Below are 19,384 nucleotides of genomic sequence, written 5' to 3'. Positions count from 1 at the left end.
AAAAAAAAATGTAGTTAATGTTGGCATTAAGCTGTGCATTTTTATTTTATGTAACATTTTAAGATATGTTATGATTAATTTTGCACACATTTTGGAAAAGGTAAGATATGTTTGAAGCTTATTTGATTATATCAAAATTAATAACTAAATTCAACTGCTATCATTTTTTTGTTTTTAATAAAACTGAATAAATATCGGTCTCAGGAGTATTTCTTGTTGAGATTTTACTCATGTAGGAGTTTAAACTGCATCTGAAGGATTCACACAGGTATTAATGCATTCCAATTAAAGTGTGTATAACTATAGCTCAGTAAATGAATGATATAAATGAATAACTGAAGGTGGAACTTTACTGGAGACATACGTTCAGTGTTTGGTTATACTGCCATCTGCTGTCTGGATTTGTTGCAATAAAGAACAGTTATCCAGCAACTCATGGAGATAAACTGCTGACCCAGATTAATTAAATCTTTTTTATTTCCAGGTTAAGTTTCTTTGCAGAGTACATTGGTGGAAGTTTGCTTTGAACTATATATTTTTTTTTCTAATGAATTGAAAAGAAGTGTATAACCATTTTTTTCCTTATGCAGGTTTTATAATGTTCTTACATTAATGGAATATGGATGAATATAATACAGCATTCACATTCTCCATCTGCTTCCACATTACAGTGACATTCCCAGTTGTCTTTGAGTACCATTTTGTCAAACTGTATACAAACATGACATGTTTTTTCAGATGATGAAAATCATACACCGTCTTGAAAACAAACAATCCCAAAAAGTTGCTGTAACAACTTTCTTTCTTTGTGCTTTATGGTTCACCCCCTTCAGGTCAAAAACTAAGAAGCCCTTTAACAACAAAGTGAGTGGTGGGATATTACATTTCTGTTAAAATACGTATATACAAGTTAACTCAACTGTAGTATGAATGGCTATAGTCTGCCTTAACTGAACTGCATTCATCAAGACAGCATGAACAATGACAACAGAAATGGTTTCATATCTGACAGGCGTATATCGAATAGTAAAAGACCAGAACAACTGAGTTAGGATGCATATTATCAGACATGCAGGTTACAGAAGCGGACATTCACATCCATGAATATTTTGTCTCTGATGAACCAATGTATGAAGTGGTCTTGGTTATGTTGTTTGATCCGATTATTTAAAAAAGTTCAACAAAATTTCTGTATGAACAAATATTAAAATAATGGATTTTACTGGAAGCACTGCTGTTTACCAACATTTAACCTGTTTCTTATCTGTGTGTGAAAAACAATCCCGATGTTCCACAAGAGTTAACTGCCCCCTGTGATAGAGAAATGCGTCAGTTGGATACCAATAATACCAGCAACAGATCCATTCTCACTTACTCCAGCATGTGAAGGACAAATTTGATAGTGTGCTCATTGGGCAGTACACCTAATTGCACTTCAATCCACATGTGCCAAGGCAAGGTTTTACACATGCACTTACTACCAGCTACACAGCACTAAGATTCATCTGCACCATCACCAAATTACAACCACACTCTCACAGACATGTAACAAAGCTAATGCTTAAATAATCATCCTCAAGCACACAGGTAAGCTGGACCATCAACAGTCAAACATAAGTGCCCTCAATTCTCTACGAGCCAAGCTACTGGGTGGCAGGACAATACTAATCCTACAAAAGATCTGTTCAGTACAGATAATGCTTATGGTACAATAATAGCAGCATGTCCTCTTAAAATTCTCTTAAACAGTGCCTAAGGTTTATATACCAGAACCTCAAGTACCACAGCAAAGTAACCTAAATGTTACACTGTACAACAGAGAGGTGACTGTTACTATTAATGCTGTTTTGTGAGGGTTATTATCAAACAATCATTTGTGTTTAAGTCCATACAGTAAATTATATGCACCAAACTTGTCATATCACAAAGTTATGTAATTTAATATTTAGAAGCTAAAGGTTTCAATGTCTTGCATTTACACCCTCCATTAAAAAGCAAAGTGCTTCATGAAGCACGCCATCTTTCCTGCAGTGTACAATATAAACCAGTAGAGGGCCCTAGTGTACTACAATGAACCAGTGCTTGCTGTGTAGAAATAAGGCTTATACAGTTTGGTGGCTTTTTTTTTTTTTTTAAGAAAGAAAAGGGAAACTATATTAAAGATTGTTGCATGCTCTTATTGTGTATTCTTTGATCCAGAGACTAACTGCCCCTTTATCTGATCAGTGTATTTTGGACTTGAAATAAAAGTACTATGACAGGAAAAAAAAAATAGGTACAGGTAAATATGCAGTCTGTGAATGTCCAAGTCAGCAGACTGAATCCAATGTTGGGTTGTTCCGTTTTGCACTCAACCCTCTGAAGGGATGGACGGTGCTGTGCCCTCAGGAAGGCTGCTAGAACGGAGAGATGGGTGAACGGACAGTGTCAACCGAACTTGGGGAATGATCTTCAGACTCAGAGTTGAAGTCAACAGGGAAGATGCCAGGGTTGGCACTGTGGGAGGCGCTGGCACCAACACTGCGTGGGAGGTTGGGTGCAGACTTCACATCCTGGTAGCGTCTTCGTCGGAAAACTTGCTTCTCTTTATCAAGTGGCGTGGTCTGAGAGAGGGTGACACAGCAGCAACTGTTAGGTTCTCCACAAGACCACAGAGATGAGGAGGGGAATCCACGCAACCACCAGAGGCACTTGTTAAAATATAGTTCAGCCAATGGTAGCATGCAGTTGTATCAGAAAAACTGCATTTGCCTCACAACCTCCTCTCCTTAAAAGGTTTAAGTTCTTGTGACAGAGGATGTTTAACTTCATCTTATGACACTACAAACAAGTGCAGAGCTCATCTGTGTGTCAGTGGCACCACTTAGCACTTAATGCTAAATGCATTTAGATCATGAAACAAAATCCAGTTGCTCAATGCGTCACATGGACCCTCAAACACATGTAGCATTAAGATGCATAGCTTCTCTATGCAGATTAAGTAAATAGCAAGTAAACAGCACGACCAGGCGAGAGGAAACAGCCACAGCACTAGTGAGATGAAATAACGTGATAAAGTGATGAATCTGATGAGGTAAATTAGGGCGAGCCGTTAAAAGGGCACCATTGATGGGCAATGGGTCAAATCCTTTGGGGGGGGGGGATGGGAAATGGAGACTGCCAGCACTTTGCCATGGAAGCACTGCATATTAGGCACTATGCTGTGTCATACCTTATCCAGTACAATCCTGGATGCTGGTAGTGGTCCAAAGACCCTGACCTCTGGATGGTAAAGTCCTGGTCCGGCTGAGCAGAGAGAGATGAGTGCAACTCAGCGCATCACCTTGAACTCAAAGAATCACTGACCTGATTAACATTAAGACGCACAACTCTGTTATAACTGCTGGTATGACAAGGAAAAAACTGGAAGAGACGTGTCATGTCACTGTTAACCGAAATTCTGTGAAATGTCAGAAATATTTCCATTTGGCTACTGACAACTGAGTGCAGGGCTTAACTGCAAAGTAAATAAAAATGCTAGACACGAGAAATGCAGAGGAATTCAACCGACACCCCCCCCCCCCCCCCCCCCCCATCCTCTCCCCATCAATGGCAAATAGTAAAAACTAGGCATTATCTGACTTCCAGAATAAGTTTTTCATCTTTCTGCCAATTGTACAAATCCAGCTCAACTTTAGAACTACTCAAGAAATCACATCTACTGAAACCAAGTCATTGTAGGCCAACTTTGTTATTTATAAGATCTCCTAACAACAGTGCTGACAGTCCATCTGAAACAGGATGAGAGGCCAGAGCACACACAGGAAGAACTTGCAGCAAGAAGCAGATGGATGAACGGATGTGTACACAGAATAAACCAGAGAAGTTGCCAAGGTATTAATTCCCAAAAAAAAAAAAAAAAAAAAAAAAAAAAAAAAAAGGTAATGGATTTATTTGCTGCTTTGCAAAACTTCAACTTAAAACAAATGAATCTGAATGAAATCCAAAGAATAAAGACAGAACATTTTTGCACACTTCAGGAGTTAGGCAAGCGCATATGGGGAACACTGATTCAAAATTCAAAGCTATAGGTTTTTCAATTTTGAATGACATTCAAAGCATCATCGCTAAAGCTGATTCATAAAAAAGTCAAAATTTAATCTACTGATGGAGAACTGCATGCAGTGTCATTTTGTGGAGAGGTATATATATCAATGCTTACTGTAATGACTGACACTCCCGCTGTGGTGTTGTTGAGCCGAGGCCCGGTGTTAAAGTGCTTCTTGATCTTCCCAGCCACAGGCAACTGGTGTTCCTTCTCTGACGCACCGTCAGCCTGGAAAATACAAAGAACAAAGCTTTAGCAACTCCACCTGCTGTATCACACTGCATACTGCTTCTTAGCAGCAGTCGAATGTACAAGAGTGATTCTGGTGAAAGGACTAAACACTGAACTTACATTGACCCAGGGGTGATCGAGCACCTGTACAGCTGTGTATCTCTGATCCACCTCTACCTGCAGCATCTCAGTGATTAGAGCCTAAAGAAAGGCATGTTATTGAGTCATAGGCACCTAGTAAAATAATGTAGTTTGAGAAACCACAGCAACAGATCACTGCTCAATTTGAAACTCCAGAGTCTATCCCAGAGATAGCAGATCAGGAGAGCACTTCTAGACACAAACCTTGGCAGTGTCAGACACATTGTCCCAGTATGGTGCAGGGAAGTCCAGCTGGCCCCTCAAAATCTGTTCAAAGAGAGCCTCCTGATCCTCACCACTGCTGCTGAAATGACAAGTATTTCATAAAACTAGGTTCCACATAATTGTCTTTAATGTGATGGCATACCATGGGCATTTTGACCAATGTGATTTAGACAAATTAAACAGATGTATTATGTTTTAATCACATCAATATCAAAGAAAGCCTCCTGATAGCACATACCCACGGAAAGGAGGAAAGCCACACAGCAGTATGTAAGAGATGACACCAGCTGCCCAAATGTCAACCTTGAGGCCATATCTGTAATTGAAGGGGAAGGTATCAGGTATCAGAGAGACTAAACAAACCTGCAATTAGCAATAGCACACAAATATTACTGCAGCAGCTGTTAAGGGAGATTTTGAACATTGTTCTTTCACAACAAATGTCCTAATATTCATGAAGCTGATGATGTAACTCCTCTGACTCACCCTGCCTCAGCAACGATTTCTGGTGCTACGTAGGTGGGTGTGCCACACACAGTATAGAGGGGCCCATTGACAACAGTAGCCAAGCCAAAGTCACCTAGTTTCAGAGATTTACTACCATCGTGGTGCTCATAGACCTGTGTAATACACACAATGAGAGTTGGTGAGCAAAAAGATCAACAGAAATTATTTCTTGGCTGCGGCAAAGATTCTATTGAGTTTGATGTGGTAAGAAAATTAAATAACACTGAGCACAAAAAGGAATATCACTCAAATTCATCATTTTTGCTTAAATCATAATATGAAAATACATAACAAAGAGCAACATTAAAACAAAATAACTGCAGTTGTGAATGAGTTAACTTTGAGGTAGGTATCTTGTTTTGGTCTCATTCTTTTGCAGCCGTGTCTTGTGCTTCTAAAACTAGATTTTAGAGTTTACAGGTGGGATGTGTTAGAACTGTGAATGCCAAATGACCACAGTGGGATAATGATATATATGAAGTATATACCTTGTGGAGTTGTGGAGAGTAATTTCATTTCACAATTTTCTAAATTTCAGTCATTGCATGCCCTAATGTTAGTTGTAAGCTTGTACATATGAACTTTGGATAAAAGTGACAAGGAACGGGCAAGAGGATTAATAAAGTACTGGACCCATGAGGAGTGAGGGAGTGTCAGTACAGAATCTTTGTAGTGTCATACTTACCAACAGGTTTTCAGGTTTTATGTCTCTGTGGACAATATTGAGGCTGTGCAGGTACTTGATGGCACTTGCCAGATTGAACAGCATACAGCTCGCGTCTCGTTCTGTGTATTTGTTAGAAGACGTGATTGCATCAAAGAGATCACCCCCCTGGAGAAAGAGTATTTGGGATGTGAAAGAGTAACAGTTGCTAGTTTTCAGCAATTTTAAAAGGCTGATGCAGCCCTGGTGGGTTTAGGGAATTTTACATAAACATAAAAAAAAAAAAAAAACAAGAATATGGACAGAATACCACATGTCACAATAAGCCCCAAAATACAAATGTGGCATTTCGGAATGAAATTTCTTTGCGAGAATCAACCAACATGCAGTACCTTCACTAACTCCATTACAAGATAGAGCTCATTATGGGTGTCCATTTCTTCGATTAAAAGTACGATATTGGGATGTTTCACACGGCGAAGGATTGACACTTCACTCTGGATCATGTGCTCCTGGTAAATAAAGGAAATGTATTCACAGAAAATACATAAACACTGTATAGTGAAAATATATATACACATACATATCAGCGGAATGTGAGTGGGGAGCCTCCTTCACGGTCATTTCAGAGCAAATATGAAGGAACTATTTCCAGAAAGATTTTACAAATTTTGAATGATAGTTGAAATCATTTGGATACTCGTTAACACTACTTAAATAAGCTTATCTGGCAATACTGTCAAAACAGGAAAAAGGAAGAAAGAAAATTAAGATCAAGGATTTTAGTCCCAGAAGAGAGAGCACCATCTACTGACCAATGAAGAAAATAAAGAAAACGAATGAGCATCCACAACAGTGCTCCATCAATATTACATACAAAAAAAACCAAAAAAAAACTTGAGAACTTGAGTGAATGAACAGTAAATTATCCCAAACTTAGTGGTTTGATAATCTTGTGAAAGATGAAGTCAACAGATGTGCAGACAGCCCACCTTTCCCCTGCATTTATCTTTGCTGATGATCTTCAGGGCGTACTCTCTTCCAGTGGATTTCTCCACACACTCCCGGACCACAGCAAAGTTTCCATCCCCTAAAGTTCTCCCCACTTTGTACCTCTCTGCTATGGGGGCAGGGACAGAAGGGTAGTCATCCATAAGCTCAGCTGTAGAGCAAAATAAAAGAAGACCTGTAATATAAAAGGTATATTGTAAGTAGCAGCCAAAACTTTATTTGCCAAAAGTCTTTTTCCGGTATATCTATGCTTTATAAAAAATGTCTTACCTTCACTGCCGGGCCCATCTCCTTCATCCATCGAGCTGCAAACCTTGGTTGAGGCTAAAGAGAGTGAAGAGCCACTGTGCTGAGATCCCTGGAAGGACAGACAGCCATTGAGTGAGAATGAAAGACACACTGATGTACTTGTCTTACACAAACTTCAGAGAAGGCAAAGCTTGTAAAAATGTGATTACAGCCAGCTTTTACAAAGCCTATTTGTTCCACTCTGCCAGCCTTGAGTATGCAGTTTGAGATTAGATAAAAATAAATCCAGCGTGGTGAAACATTATAACCTTTTCACCAGCAGACTGGCATATGGTTCAAGATGACAGAGAGAAAGTAATATCCTCCACTCCATGGCCACAATACCAACCCAAGCCAGCGTTTTGATTAATTAATGATGGCATCACTGATAACTGTTTGTCAATCCATAGTTGACTGTGCTATTCAGTCTCAGAACTTGCCTGCCTCAGAGCTTGTCCTCCCCAGATCTATGATAATCATAGTGAAAATGTGAAGCTGGAATACAGGCAGGTTTCATTCAAAAGCTAGCTGTAATACATGTACAAACACAGCCTGTGTTGATGTTTGGCTGGGGTTTTTTTTTCCCCGAACTCAGAAACATGTTGTATATAAAGCTGATATTTATATCTACACACCTGTGTACACAGATCTGTGATCACTCATGCCATCTTTTTGAGATCTATCAGATATCTCTAGCAGTATTTCCACTCACATTACTGATAAACAAAAACAAACAGAAAGGCCAGTGATGTATAGCTGGTGGAGGCTCACACATCTTGCTAGGCAATATTCTGATAGTTATTAAATTTATTCCCATCAATAAGCTACAACATATCTGTTTAATTCCACATCACTATAATACTTTTAAATATTATTAATTGATGAAAAGAATTGTCAAACTCCTTAACAAAGCATCTCTGGTATGATATGAATTTAAGAACTTATTTATTTATTTATTGGTACATCAATTTTTATTACCTGTCTTCTTCTGAGGCTAGCTGGACTAGTTGGAGAGGGGCTGGGAGACTTTCCAGATCGAGGTGTGGACAGTTGACTGCCTGCAGTGCCATTAGCTGTCGGTATAGCAGAAATCGAGACAAAATCAGTATCAAGATGAAATACTGCAGAATAAATTCAATGTGTTTTTTATGCATAGTGTACATGTATACATATATTCCTATAAGAAAATATACTGAAACTTTCAACCCTAACCTGAACCATCACATCTAAATACCTACCCCCAACCCTTACCCTAACCTTAATCTTAAAACCAAGTCTTAACCCTCAAACAGCCTTTTACAGCATGTCAGAAAGTGAGAAATGGACAAAATGTCCCCACATTCCAAAAGTGTCCTCACTCCCAAGGTCTAAAACTCCAACTTTTCCTTGAAGATAGCCATACAAAGTACACATACACACAGCCTCACCAGAACCAGTGGATGAGGGAGATTTGCTTCTGCGGGACATCCCACCACTTCTTGGAGAAGAGCGACCTTGCACGGAGGGGAGCCGGCCATATGATGCAGACTTTGCCACCCTGCATTCTGCAAAGAAGGACAAAATGTATGACAAAATGGCAACATTTTTCCTCCTCCACGTCATATCACAAGTGGCAACAACATCTCATACTGTATATTAGTAGTACTAAAATGTAGATACAAATGAAAGTACACTAACCAGTTTCATCCAGGTTGAAGTCATCCTGATAACGGAACTTCTCTGGGCCACAGGCAAAGAATATGTCATCTTCCCCAAAAAAGTCCTGAAGGCAGGAGATCTGGTAAAGATGGAGATGTTTCTGTCAGTTTTAGTAAAAAAAACTAGTTTGATATGTAAGTAATCCTGTAAATAATATTTCATTCCAAAGAGTACTGCTATAACAACAACAACAACAACAACAACAACAACAACAACAACAAGAAAGCAACATAAGTATAGATATTTTTCAGTCAGTGCACAGACCTGCACACTGACAAAGTCTGCTGCTGCACTCCCTAGTCAGTTTGGATTGCTTTCAGACTCAGAATGGAACATCTTGCAAGAGATTGAGTAACATTTCAGTGTTTGAAGGCAGTGACTTAAACCCACAGAAACACCTCAGAGAGTCTTATAGTTTTCAGACTGCAAATTACCATGGCAACAATGACATTCATATAAAATACTGAATGAAATGTGCGAGTTCACACTCAGATGTGCAAACACCATTAGGCTGGCGATCACTTCAAAGAAAAATAAAAAAAAATAAAAAATTGCAAATATACATTACAGTGATTTGACTTAATCTGTAATTACCAATAGATTATGACGTATATATAAGTGCTATACATTCACATGCCAAAGACCTTAAACTAAGATTTTTTTATTCTAATTCAAATGAGACATTGCAGCAATGATTAAGATAATGTGTCATATTTGTGCATAAAAAGGATACAGTACAGATTATTCTATAATATAGAACACATATGGTATACACAGTACTAAATATTCTATGTCAGAGGCATATTTTAAAAAAAAAAATCAACTTACTTTAACACAGTCCTACCATCACTCATCATATTTGGGAAAATCTCATCTAAATTATATGAATGTAAGTACAGCTATACAGATAGAGCAACATTCAGGCCATCTCTGTGTAAGAGAAAGTATTTCCTTTAGTTTCATTTAAAGCACTCACACTGAAATTGCATATTCAAAAGTGCCAAAGTACAAAGGAAAAATTAATGCTACTGTGTGTACAGCATGTGAATAATGGAATTAACATTTCTTTCTACTGGTGTATCAGCCTAGCTGCAGATGAAAATGTCTCTAGGGTAACAACTAAGAAAAGACGAGCTTCTTTTAAACCTTGATTTTATTCAGTACAGTCTGTGACAATAACGTCTGCTGGTCATTAAATTCTTTCCAACCCTAGTGGGAGATTAAGTTAATTGCCCTCTATTGTCCAGGGCCATTCAATATAAAAATCATGTTAAAACATGTTTTTAACACCATCATCCATTAAAGGAGCCATTCATGTCAAGAGTGTCACGTGAGTGTGTTGAGGGCATTTTCACAATTTACTAGATCCTTTAGCCCAGATCTGATGTGTGATGGCATATAAAGTATTAGAAACATCAAGGTATTATAACCCGAATCCACAAAATAAGATTAAAATCTGAAACTGTTACATGCTAAGAGGTTAGATTTTACCTTAAGCCAGAGGATGGCTTTGATGAACTTTCATTAAAACAACATGGTTACCACATATCCTTTTATCTCAATAAGAGAGAAATGTAAATGATAATCATTTTCACTTTTCTACAGAAGAAAATGGGATGGCTCAGTTGATGCATCTGCAGCTCTCATTAATACAGAAGCCCATTTCAGTGGATGTAGTCATAAATAAATGAAGATGCTGATGGAGTCCTGACCTTCTCCTCAAAAGGCTTATTGATGCGCTTAACTACAGCAGTGTGCCCGCGAACAGAGAGCACCTGTTTTCATTTCCTCTACAGAGGAGTGAGGGGTGAACTCAGCAAAACCTCTATCAACAAAATATGATAAAACCTCATGGTTGTGTTTTTAAAATGTAGTTGAACACAATATGGTTTAGAAAACTGAAATCTGAAAACAAAATCAAGACTGCCATTAGCAAACATCTAATGTGTGTATACATTATTAATTGTCTCATTAAGAAGCATGCAGAGCTCAGCAGGAGTTTAATAACATGGCTTCAGTGCTGAGACATGGAGCAAAGGCCAGGTAAGAAAGTCAACAATCTATAAAGCCCACTGCTCCCTCATCATATGGGGTGTGGCTACTAAATAATGAGACTGCACTTATGCAAGTCGAACCAGCATAATAATAATAACAATAATATTATTATTATTATTATTAATAATAATAATAACTTTGTTTTCAAAAAGTGCTATATAAAGTTAAAGTGCTTTATGATAAAATCAGATAATGCAAGTAAATAAAAAGAGAATACTATTACCAAGTTTGCTTGCCTGAGATCTCCAGGCAGGGAGTTCAGCTCAGCTGAGGTCCCTGAACATCAAAGCCCTGGGCTTTAGTCACAAGTCAAGATTTTGGTACTGCTAGTAGGGCCCTGCTGGAGGATTGCTGGCAGCAATAAGACTCAGATATAAAAAAATCACTGAAAGACAATTTAGTCAAATAACACCTAGATTTAGAGGCCTCTTAAAGATTATAATTTGATAAGGCATCCAGACAAGGAGAGATTGTTAATGGTATTTGTACTAGTGTCAATGGGGTAATTGTAATCACCTCTGATTTGGAGTCATTCAACTGCAGAAAACTATTGGACATTCATTTTGTACTTTCAGCCAGGCAGGACAAAGTACAAGAAACATCAGTGGTACCAGGCTGTACTGGGACATATAGTTGGGTGTCAAAATTAGTCTCTTAGCATTAGAAGAAACTTACCCTTTAAAACTGCCAATAATTAAGAAAATACAGGTGTGTAGTTTCAATATTCATTATTCAAAATATTGAAATGTTGGATTATCCACCAAACAAAAGGATAGATGTTTCAGTAACCTGCAGCAAAACCACCTCCTAACACCCAAAGGTCATTCAGCCATGAAATCTTAAAATAAACATTGAGCACAGAGGGGGGCTTAACATGGCCTTTTTCTCTGCATACGCCCCAGTCTGATGGCCCCTGCCCCCAACCCCTCCCCCAAAACAGTGTGAGATCCCAAAGGGAGGACAGCTGCACAGTGGTTGCCAAGGAGACCAGACAGAATCACAGCTGAGTTTTGTGACGATGAGAGGGACACGGCTACTTTACTATCCACTGTCAGATCCTATCTGAAGCACTGAACAGTACAAACGGCAGACAACAGAACAATGTCACCATCAGTCTAGGCAAGATGGAATAACCTTCCAAAGAAGGCTTCAGACCTTCTGTGGATGTCTGCACTATAACTCCCACTCTCAGCTTTAAAACCACTGAACAAAAATGACCAAAAGTTTAACTTCATTTAAACAATAAGTAAATCTGACATGAAAGAAGTGACATTATTCCACAATAGGATCATGGTGTTAGATTTAGATGGTAGATGATAACTGCTGAAGGGCAAAAGCCATTAACACAGTGTCCAATTTGAGAGTGTCAAAATATGGTTTGCTTCATGTAAGATCTTAACTCTCTATTAACTCTTAACTTTTTAATTTAATAAGAGCCACTCCTTTACTTTTAAATTGTATTCATCATAAATATAAGAAAATAGGAAACTTTAAATTCATGATGGAATAGCACAACTAGGGCAATCACAAATGTGTTTCATTTATATTGATTATTTTTGCCTGCTGGCTCTGTGACACAGCAGCTCCATCAGTCCTACCATCCCCCTGGAACATACACACACCTTATGGTCCTTGAGCATCCTGTGCAAATATTGATCGTCAGGGTATTTTGATTTCTGCAAGCTTAAGCGTTGTTCCAGTTGCTTCAGTCCAAAGAAAACACAATGGGAGGTGTGTATACTATAGAAGCTAATCAATCTTAGCCATGGTAAAGACCATAGATTACACAAAAGACACAAACTGAGGTGGAGCAGGTGGCGCTCTCCAGGGTGCTGAATCTCCCCTTTGAAGTGGAAGACTGAACACAGCATCCAGTAACTCAACATGCCAGAGAAACATGACTCATCTTCACATGTAATTTTCAACTGGTTCTAGTTGCATTTTGCAGGAGTTGCCCTTATGTACTTGAGAGCATATAGTAATGCAGTAGTAATTTGTTTTCAGGAATCAAGGGTCAGTTACTTGCTATAATCTACTTGTTTTCCATACACTACTGCATGTGCGCATGCTTAGAAAAAAATGTCCAGCAGAAAGAGGAGAGGATGTAAAACGGTGTATTTATAGACATACACATGATCCAAGAAACAAATTAGGTCTGCTGTAGAAATCTGTTACATAACTGCAGTTGCAAAGACAAATATGAGTAATAGCTTCCTTAATAAGTGCAAATCGGCACCTACCATAATGCTGACATCCATAAGGACACACCACAACCCAAGCACACTTTAAAACACATATAAGCCCACACATATTCTACCAATCCTAATCATAATGTTCTAGTCTTGAGTTACTAGGCTATATATAGCCCTTAGTAGTTGTAACAATGACTTTCACAATCAGAAAAAAAGTGTTCAAAAAGACTCTCTTGCTGATATGAAAATCTATCAGCATATCATGCAATAAAATTTAGAATAGTGCCTAACAAGAAATGCTGAGTAAACATTGCAAGATCATAAATTAATGCAAAACCCAATAGTGTCTTACTAACATGGCTCACCATACTCATTTGGCATGCTGTGAAGTTCCTGCAGTATGTTAATTCAAGTATAACGCTAACTTTAGCTCAAGCATAATTAGTAGCCCCTCTGTGCAAAAAGAGGATAACAGAGAAAATGTCCTTCCATGCAGTGGGAAACTGGGCAAATCACTGTTCTGTGTTTAACAGCCAAGTCACAGCAGTAGGTGAGAGGAAAGCCAGACAGCCTCCCCATCTCCTTCTTTGTCCCCTCTAGTTACAGTAAGAAGTTTCAAAAAAGAAGGGCTTACGAATGATATTCTTTCAATACCAAAAAAAGGTAAATAATTATAATAGTATATTTTTACATTAAATAGCAAATATAAAGAAAGAATGTTAGTCAAACCAAAGGAAAGTTTGTCTTTCTATCTTCTTTGAATGCCATCTCTGTCAGATATCTAAAGCAAAGGCTTACTTTTAAATGAAAACTGCTTAACTGCAGGAGAATATAATGTGATCATAATTTAAAAATCAATATATGAAACAGAACTGATTTTCTAAGAAGGCAATGAGCCACTATGCACCTGCACAGAGATGACATCTGGAGTAACATCTGTAGTATGAGCAGAGACCAGCAGAGATTCATTGTGGGCACATGCAGGCCAAACCAAAAATAAAAATTGCAGAATCAAGGTCAACATGAGGAAATGACTGGAAAACATAAGTTAGACTCTGCTCTCTGGCACAAAGGGCACCCTAAATCTCATAACAACTTCCATTCTGCATCTAATTCCGAAAGCACAAATGAGTTGTTTATCACATCTACTGATACATAATTTTACCATGGAGGATTAAGCCTCCGCTTTCATATATTGATGTCAAGCCAGGCTTTGTCCTCGGGTGGCTGTTGACATCTATTTCAACAAGAAGTGTTGGACCCTGCTGATACAGAGATGTTAGTGGTGTGCATAATACAATTACAGTGCAGAACCACATCCATTACAGTGGGGATTGGAATGCCATGGGCTAAGTCTCCTCAGACCTACTCAGTCATGCAAATACTCTTTGCTCTATCCCATACATAACAGCAGGATTGCATCAGGCCATGGCGTGCTTCCTTTCCTCAAAGGGCCTCATCCACAGGGTGCCTCTGTTTCTCTATAGCTTTCTCTCCACTACTTGGATAATGTTTTATTGATAATTTTCATCTGACGTTTACAAAGTGCAGCCCCTAACTATTAACTTGGTTGTGTCCATTTGGTAAGTTAAACCTGACTCTCATGAAAGAGCACCATTACAGAGTGACTCAGCAGTAGGGAGGGTTCACAGTCATCAAGCAGAACCACCCACTAAGCAGATTGACTAATAGAATCATGAGTCCAAAATAAATGTGAATAAACAAGAAATCCCAAAAATAATCTGCCCATTGCTTTTGTAGAAGAAGAATCAAGAGTAATGTGACTGCATATAAAACAAACTTTCTAGAATGAATTGTTTCAACAGTCAGCCAATGTCTGTGTTCCTGGACCAAATGCACAAGCAGGTCATTTACCAAAGGTTAAACACCCATGAAACCAGGTCCTTTGATGCCAATGGATGCTTATTTGGCCATCTGGAGTCACAACATGACAAGATGTACAAAAAGCAGAAAATAGAGCACAGAGCTGAACTACCAAGAAGATAATACAACTGTTTATTATTAGGAAGCATAGATGACTAAACTGAAGAAACAATGGAAGCAGCAAATGCTTCAGTCACACAGTTTACAGGACATCTACCTTTGATCTGTTGCAATGTCATGTCCATTTAATGCTTCACTAAATCCATATTCTTAAAATTCAGAGGATTTGAGAGGCAGATTTGTTTGTTAGGGTAAAAATCCAACTGTTCCCTCTACATAATACTAAAGAATAGGTCCTACCCTGGGATTATAGCCCAGCCATGTGCTCCATCTTGCTGTCATGTGTATAATAAGGCTGACAGACCAAGCACTGCATCTATGAGCCCTCTCACACTACACCTACAGTCCTGACATCACTACTGCACTGCTCTGCCGCAGAGGCTGTTCCTTAGCAACCAGCTCAGGAAACCATGTCACCATAGAAACCATGAGGAGAAAAAAAAAAAAAGAAAAAAAGAAGAAATTTCTGATAAGGATACTAAGACGGAGTGCAGGTGATAGAGTTTATAAATATGTTTAGTTATATAGAGATGCTTATTTCTGTGGGATGATTTGTAACTTAATTGCTCTGTCAATTCTATTTGCAGTTGCAACATAAGTGTTGTCCATCCATATCAGCTCATAAAGAAAAGCCGGCAATATCCACAATAATGTTCATTAACATAACATATGGCTACAATGTGGTGTGAAATGAGCCACATTTAAAAAGAATTATAACATCAGCATAAGTAAATAATGAGTACTGTCCGTAGAGTTCATTTCAATGCCCATTTGTCTGGTACAAGCTCACTAAGTGAATATCCATTTAATAGTGTGCCACTGTTGGTAGGAATATGAGATGGAGTCCTAGAAACCTATTTCTCGTAATACATTTAGCAAATACTCCCAGTTGACTTTGAACCTTCTGGGCTGTCTAACTCTTTGGGTAAGGAGCAATTCTCGGAGACATGAATAAAGAACCGAACAAACCGACTCTAATGTCAGAGGCAAAGTTAGCTTTCTTCTAAACTGAGCCTGCTTTGACTACAAATGTGTACCAAGTCTGCCTCAGGTACAACATGCTGAGCTAAACTCCCTGTGTGAGAGAGAGTACCACCTCTGGGAAGACAGAATGTAGAAGGAGTTTTTAAACCATAATAGCAAAATACCCATCAACACAGCCAAATCTGTAGGTACTGCACACAGCTAAGCTATGAACAAATACACAAAGATTATGCTAGTCTCCTTTCACTTCTATCCAGCAAAAGCATACTTCCTGTATCCCCACTTGTGAGCAACTAATGTACTAGTGGTGGAGAAAAAGGCACAGGATAATGGCACTCTCTCAGGTATAGAACACTTAAGGTTGTCCTAGCTGCTTTGTTTTATGACTTCACAGGCAAACATTCAGTCACAGTGCATGTATGGCAATGAGGTAAATTTTTTTTCAAAAATGATTGATTGATTATGTCAGCTGCAAATGTGCAACCAGCTTCACCAACTGCAAGCATAACCAACAGCTTTATTACATCAGATTTAACCAAATATAGACAGAGAATTTCACTTGTACAACTTATACCTGTGTATACCTGTATAAACTGCGTTTCCTCTATTTGTGCTCTGGGTGGCATAGTTGTGTGTACTATGTATCTAGTATGATGCATGTGTAATGCTTCCTCTATGAGTGAAGGGTGCACTGAAACCCATGCACAGAGGATGCGCAAATGTCAATGTGACATTGCAAAATTAAGTAGATTTTTTTAATATCAAATATTTCTTAATTATATTCTATAAATTATATCATATATTTTTATGCGTAAACAACTTATGTTAAAGCTATGAACCTTAATTCGGGGTGTACTGTTGCATAATGCACACATCTGTCGTCACATTCACCATAATGTATGTGTTCTTATTTTCTTTAAGTTTACAATTTTCCTAGGCCTGTTGTCCATTGAAAAAAAATGTTGGTGTTGTTGAACTTCAAAATTATAGGGAGGAAAAAAAAAAAAAAAAAAACTTTTTGGTTTTAACTTAGACTAGTAAAGTCAATGGCTTTTTTGAATGATCTCTAATTTGTGCCCCACTTAGAAAATGTTTTTAATATTAGAAGTCTGACAAATAAGCTAACAGATGTAAGCTTCAGAGAAAGTCCTAAGAATGATAACTTAACACCTACCATCTTGCCGTCAACAGTGAATAGCCTTTTGACGACTCCTGAGTCCAGCTTAATGGCATCTGTGATGTCAGTCATGACTTGCTCAAAGGAGTGTGCAGTCTTCTTGTTGAGCAAGACCCGTACGGCCTTGCGAGGCTTTACTCCACTGCGGACAATGGTTACCAGTTTGGGCTTAATGAAGTCCTTGCTCTCTCTAGTTTCTGGGAATCCAGCCTTTGCACTACCAAGGGAAGAAGGGTCGCGGACAGACACAGCAGTCCTAGCACCAACCGCCCAGTTGGGATTTACATTCTTTGTGTATTCCAGTTTCTTGTAGGGCTCTATGGATGCACAAACATAGCTCTCTCCTGCAGAAAAATCAACACATTAGCAGATTACCCACTTGCTCACCAACAACAGCTAAGATTAAAGCAAAGATCACAGGACAGTGCAATACAGGTTACTTCTGCTGTACAATAATGAGGAAGTCATGCATTTTGTTTTGACCTGCATCTGCTGTTGAGTTACCTGATCTCACATTACTCAATATAAACTAAATCTGGGGCAAACTTACAAACATTCAGGAACACTGCTCACCTTCCACCAGCTGGTCCATGTTGGTGATCTTCGTCATCCCATCAATGGTATATATGGTCCGCACCCCTTGGGGCAAATTGACATTATCTGACAGAGATCTGGTGAGGTCAGCCAGGAGTGCTTCTATAGACCTAAATCTCTCCTGAGAAATGGCATAAACAATCCCTTTGAAGTAGCGGTCCCCATTGCGGTAGAAACGAATCTTCTTGGCCTTCTTTTCTGAGCTCAGCGCTTGCAGTGTCCTGGTTCTGTATAGGCTGCAGTGAGCACTGTGAGTGGGACTGGGGAGCCCATTCCCTCTCGAACCCCTTCGGGTGTATCTCTGAGCCTTGTCCCGCTCATCAAAGTGCTCCAGCTCCATGACTGTTCAGTAATATTGCAACCTAAATAATACAAAGAAAATGCTCACCATGTGAATAAGCTCTTTAACTTGAACCTATATAATGCATTAGAGCAGCCTAGCTGCCTACACTCCTGATACAAGCATTGAGGCTGCTACTGCTGCTAATACACACATTAGGAAGTAACATGTCACACCCATTTCATGCTGGTGTGTCTAAATTAAACCTTAATAGCAATGAAATTCACATCCATTTGCAGTGGGTAATACAACATCAACATAAAAACCTGTTTAGGGATCTTAGCTGAAAGCCTATTGTAATAGGTAAATATACATATATATATATATATATATATATATATATATACACATAAAAACATACTATATCAGGAAAACGGGATAAAAACATATGGGTTTTCTTATTTTGGTGCAATCTCTTACCTTTGAGGTGAGGACAGATGCAATCAAACGTGTGTCTGCAAGTGCAACTTGTCTCAATGAATCATTTATTCACTTGATGCCTTGGATGAACCATGCGTCCCTTTGTTGCCCCTGTGATGGTGCTCTGCCTGTCTGCCTGTCGTGTGTCTAAGCTGCTGTGTGCTCACATGTAGAGAGGAGGCAGGGCTGTAGTCGGTGTCCTCCACCCTCCCTTACTCCTCTGCCATTGCAGTGATTTACACCGGGCTGCTCGGGTGTCAGCATTGCTCGTGCACATAGCTGTCAGAGCGCGCAATAGCGTGCATGCGCAAAAAACCTGTGCGTATTGTTTTGACGCATGTCCACGTTCAGTTTGACCTGGGACATTTATTAATTAAATAACATTTTTTTTAAAATAATCACCATTTACCACACACCCACAGACAAGCATTTAATTAGCTCAAAGCCACCAATTTTAAAAATGGACGTCTCACCTCTAACAAACAGGGTAGGCATTAGATTCCGGGCTCGAGGGTGGGAAGAGTAACTGGTTATGGTTCAACTGGTTAGGGGCAAAGTTAGGTTCAGGTTTACGGTAAAGACGGACACATATCGACGGGGAGCCAGACTTAACCACAACACCACTCGCAGCCCTCAGCGGGCAATGCTCAGAGGCACTTGAATGTATTACCAACAGTACTTTCTAGCCGTTTTTCATTTATGTATTTAACTTACCATTTGTGATGATAATGTAGGCATATAGTCTTTGGTCCATTGCTGAGCAAAC

At 38.9% G+C, this 19,384-nt stretch overlaps 1 protein-coding gene across 2 annotated transcripts; it reads right to left on the bottom strand.

The window, feature by feature from the left end:
- Positions 1 to 434: 434 nt before the first annotated feature.
- Positions 435 to 19,263, bottom strand: LOC111657812 (serine/threonine-protein kinase DCLK1-like). 2 transcript variants are annotated; one of them, XM_023410131.2, is made up of 16 exons: positions 18,619 to 19,263; positions 17,838 to 18,220; positions 17,262 to 17,608; positions 8,832 to 8,931; positions 8,582 to 8,698; positions 8,133 to 8,227; positions 7,137 to 7,224; positions 6,848 to 7,041; positions 6,248 to 6,367; positions 5,877 to 6,023; positions 5,171 to 5,304; positions 4,923 to 5,000; positions 4,664 to 4,763; positions 4,439 to 4,519; positions 4,202 to 4,315; positions 435 to 2,603 (listed from the first exon to the last, which is right to left on the bottom strand). In XM_023410131.2, exons 2-16 carry the CDS (start codon positions 18,196 to 18,198, stop codon positions 2,397 to 2,399), a joined length of 2,283 nt encoding a protein of 760 aa, XP_023265899.1. In that variant the 5' UTR covers positions 18,199 to 18,220; positions 18,619 to 19,263; the 3' UTR covers positions 435 to 2,396. The 2 variants fall into 2 exon arrangements, with proteins under 2 accessions (XP_023265899.1, XP_023265900.1); XM_023410132.2 differs by having other exon boundaries at positions 4,664 to 4,760.
- Positions 19,264 to 19,384: the final 121 nt, after the last annotated feature.

Source organism: Seriola lalandi, unplaced genomic scaffold, assembly GCF_002814215.2.
Source record: "Seriola lalandi dorsalis isolate HSWRI2012SDOR001 ecotype SW California unplaced genomic scaffold, Sedor1 jcf7180002054413, whole genome shotgun sequence".
Taxonomy (NCBI): Eukaryota; Metazoa; Chordata; class Actinopteri; order Carangiformes; family Carangidae; genus Seriola; species Seriola lalandi.
The sequence above is the reverse complement of the archived record's forward strand: the minus strand, read 5'-3'. Positions and strand labels throughout refer to the sequence as shown.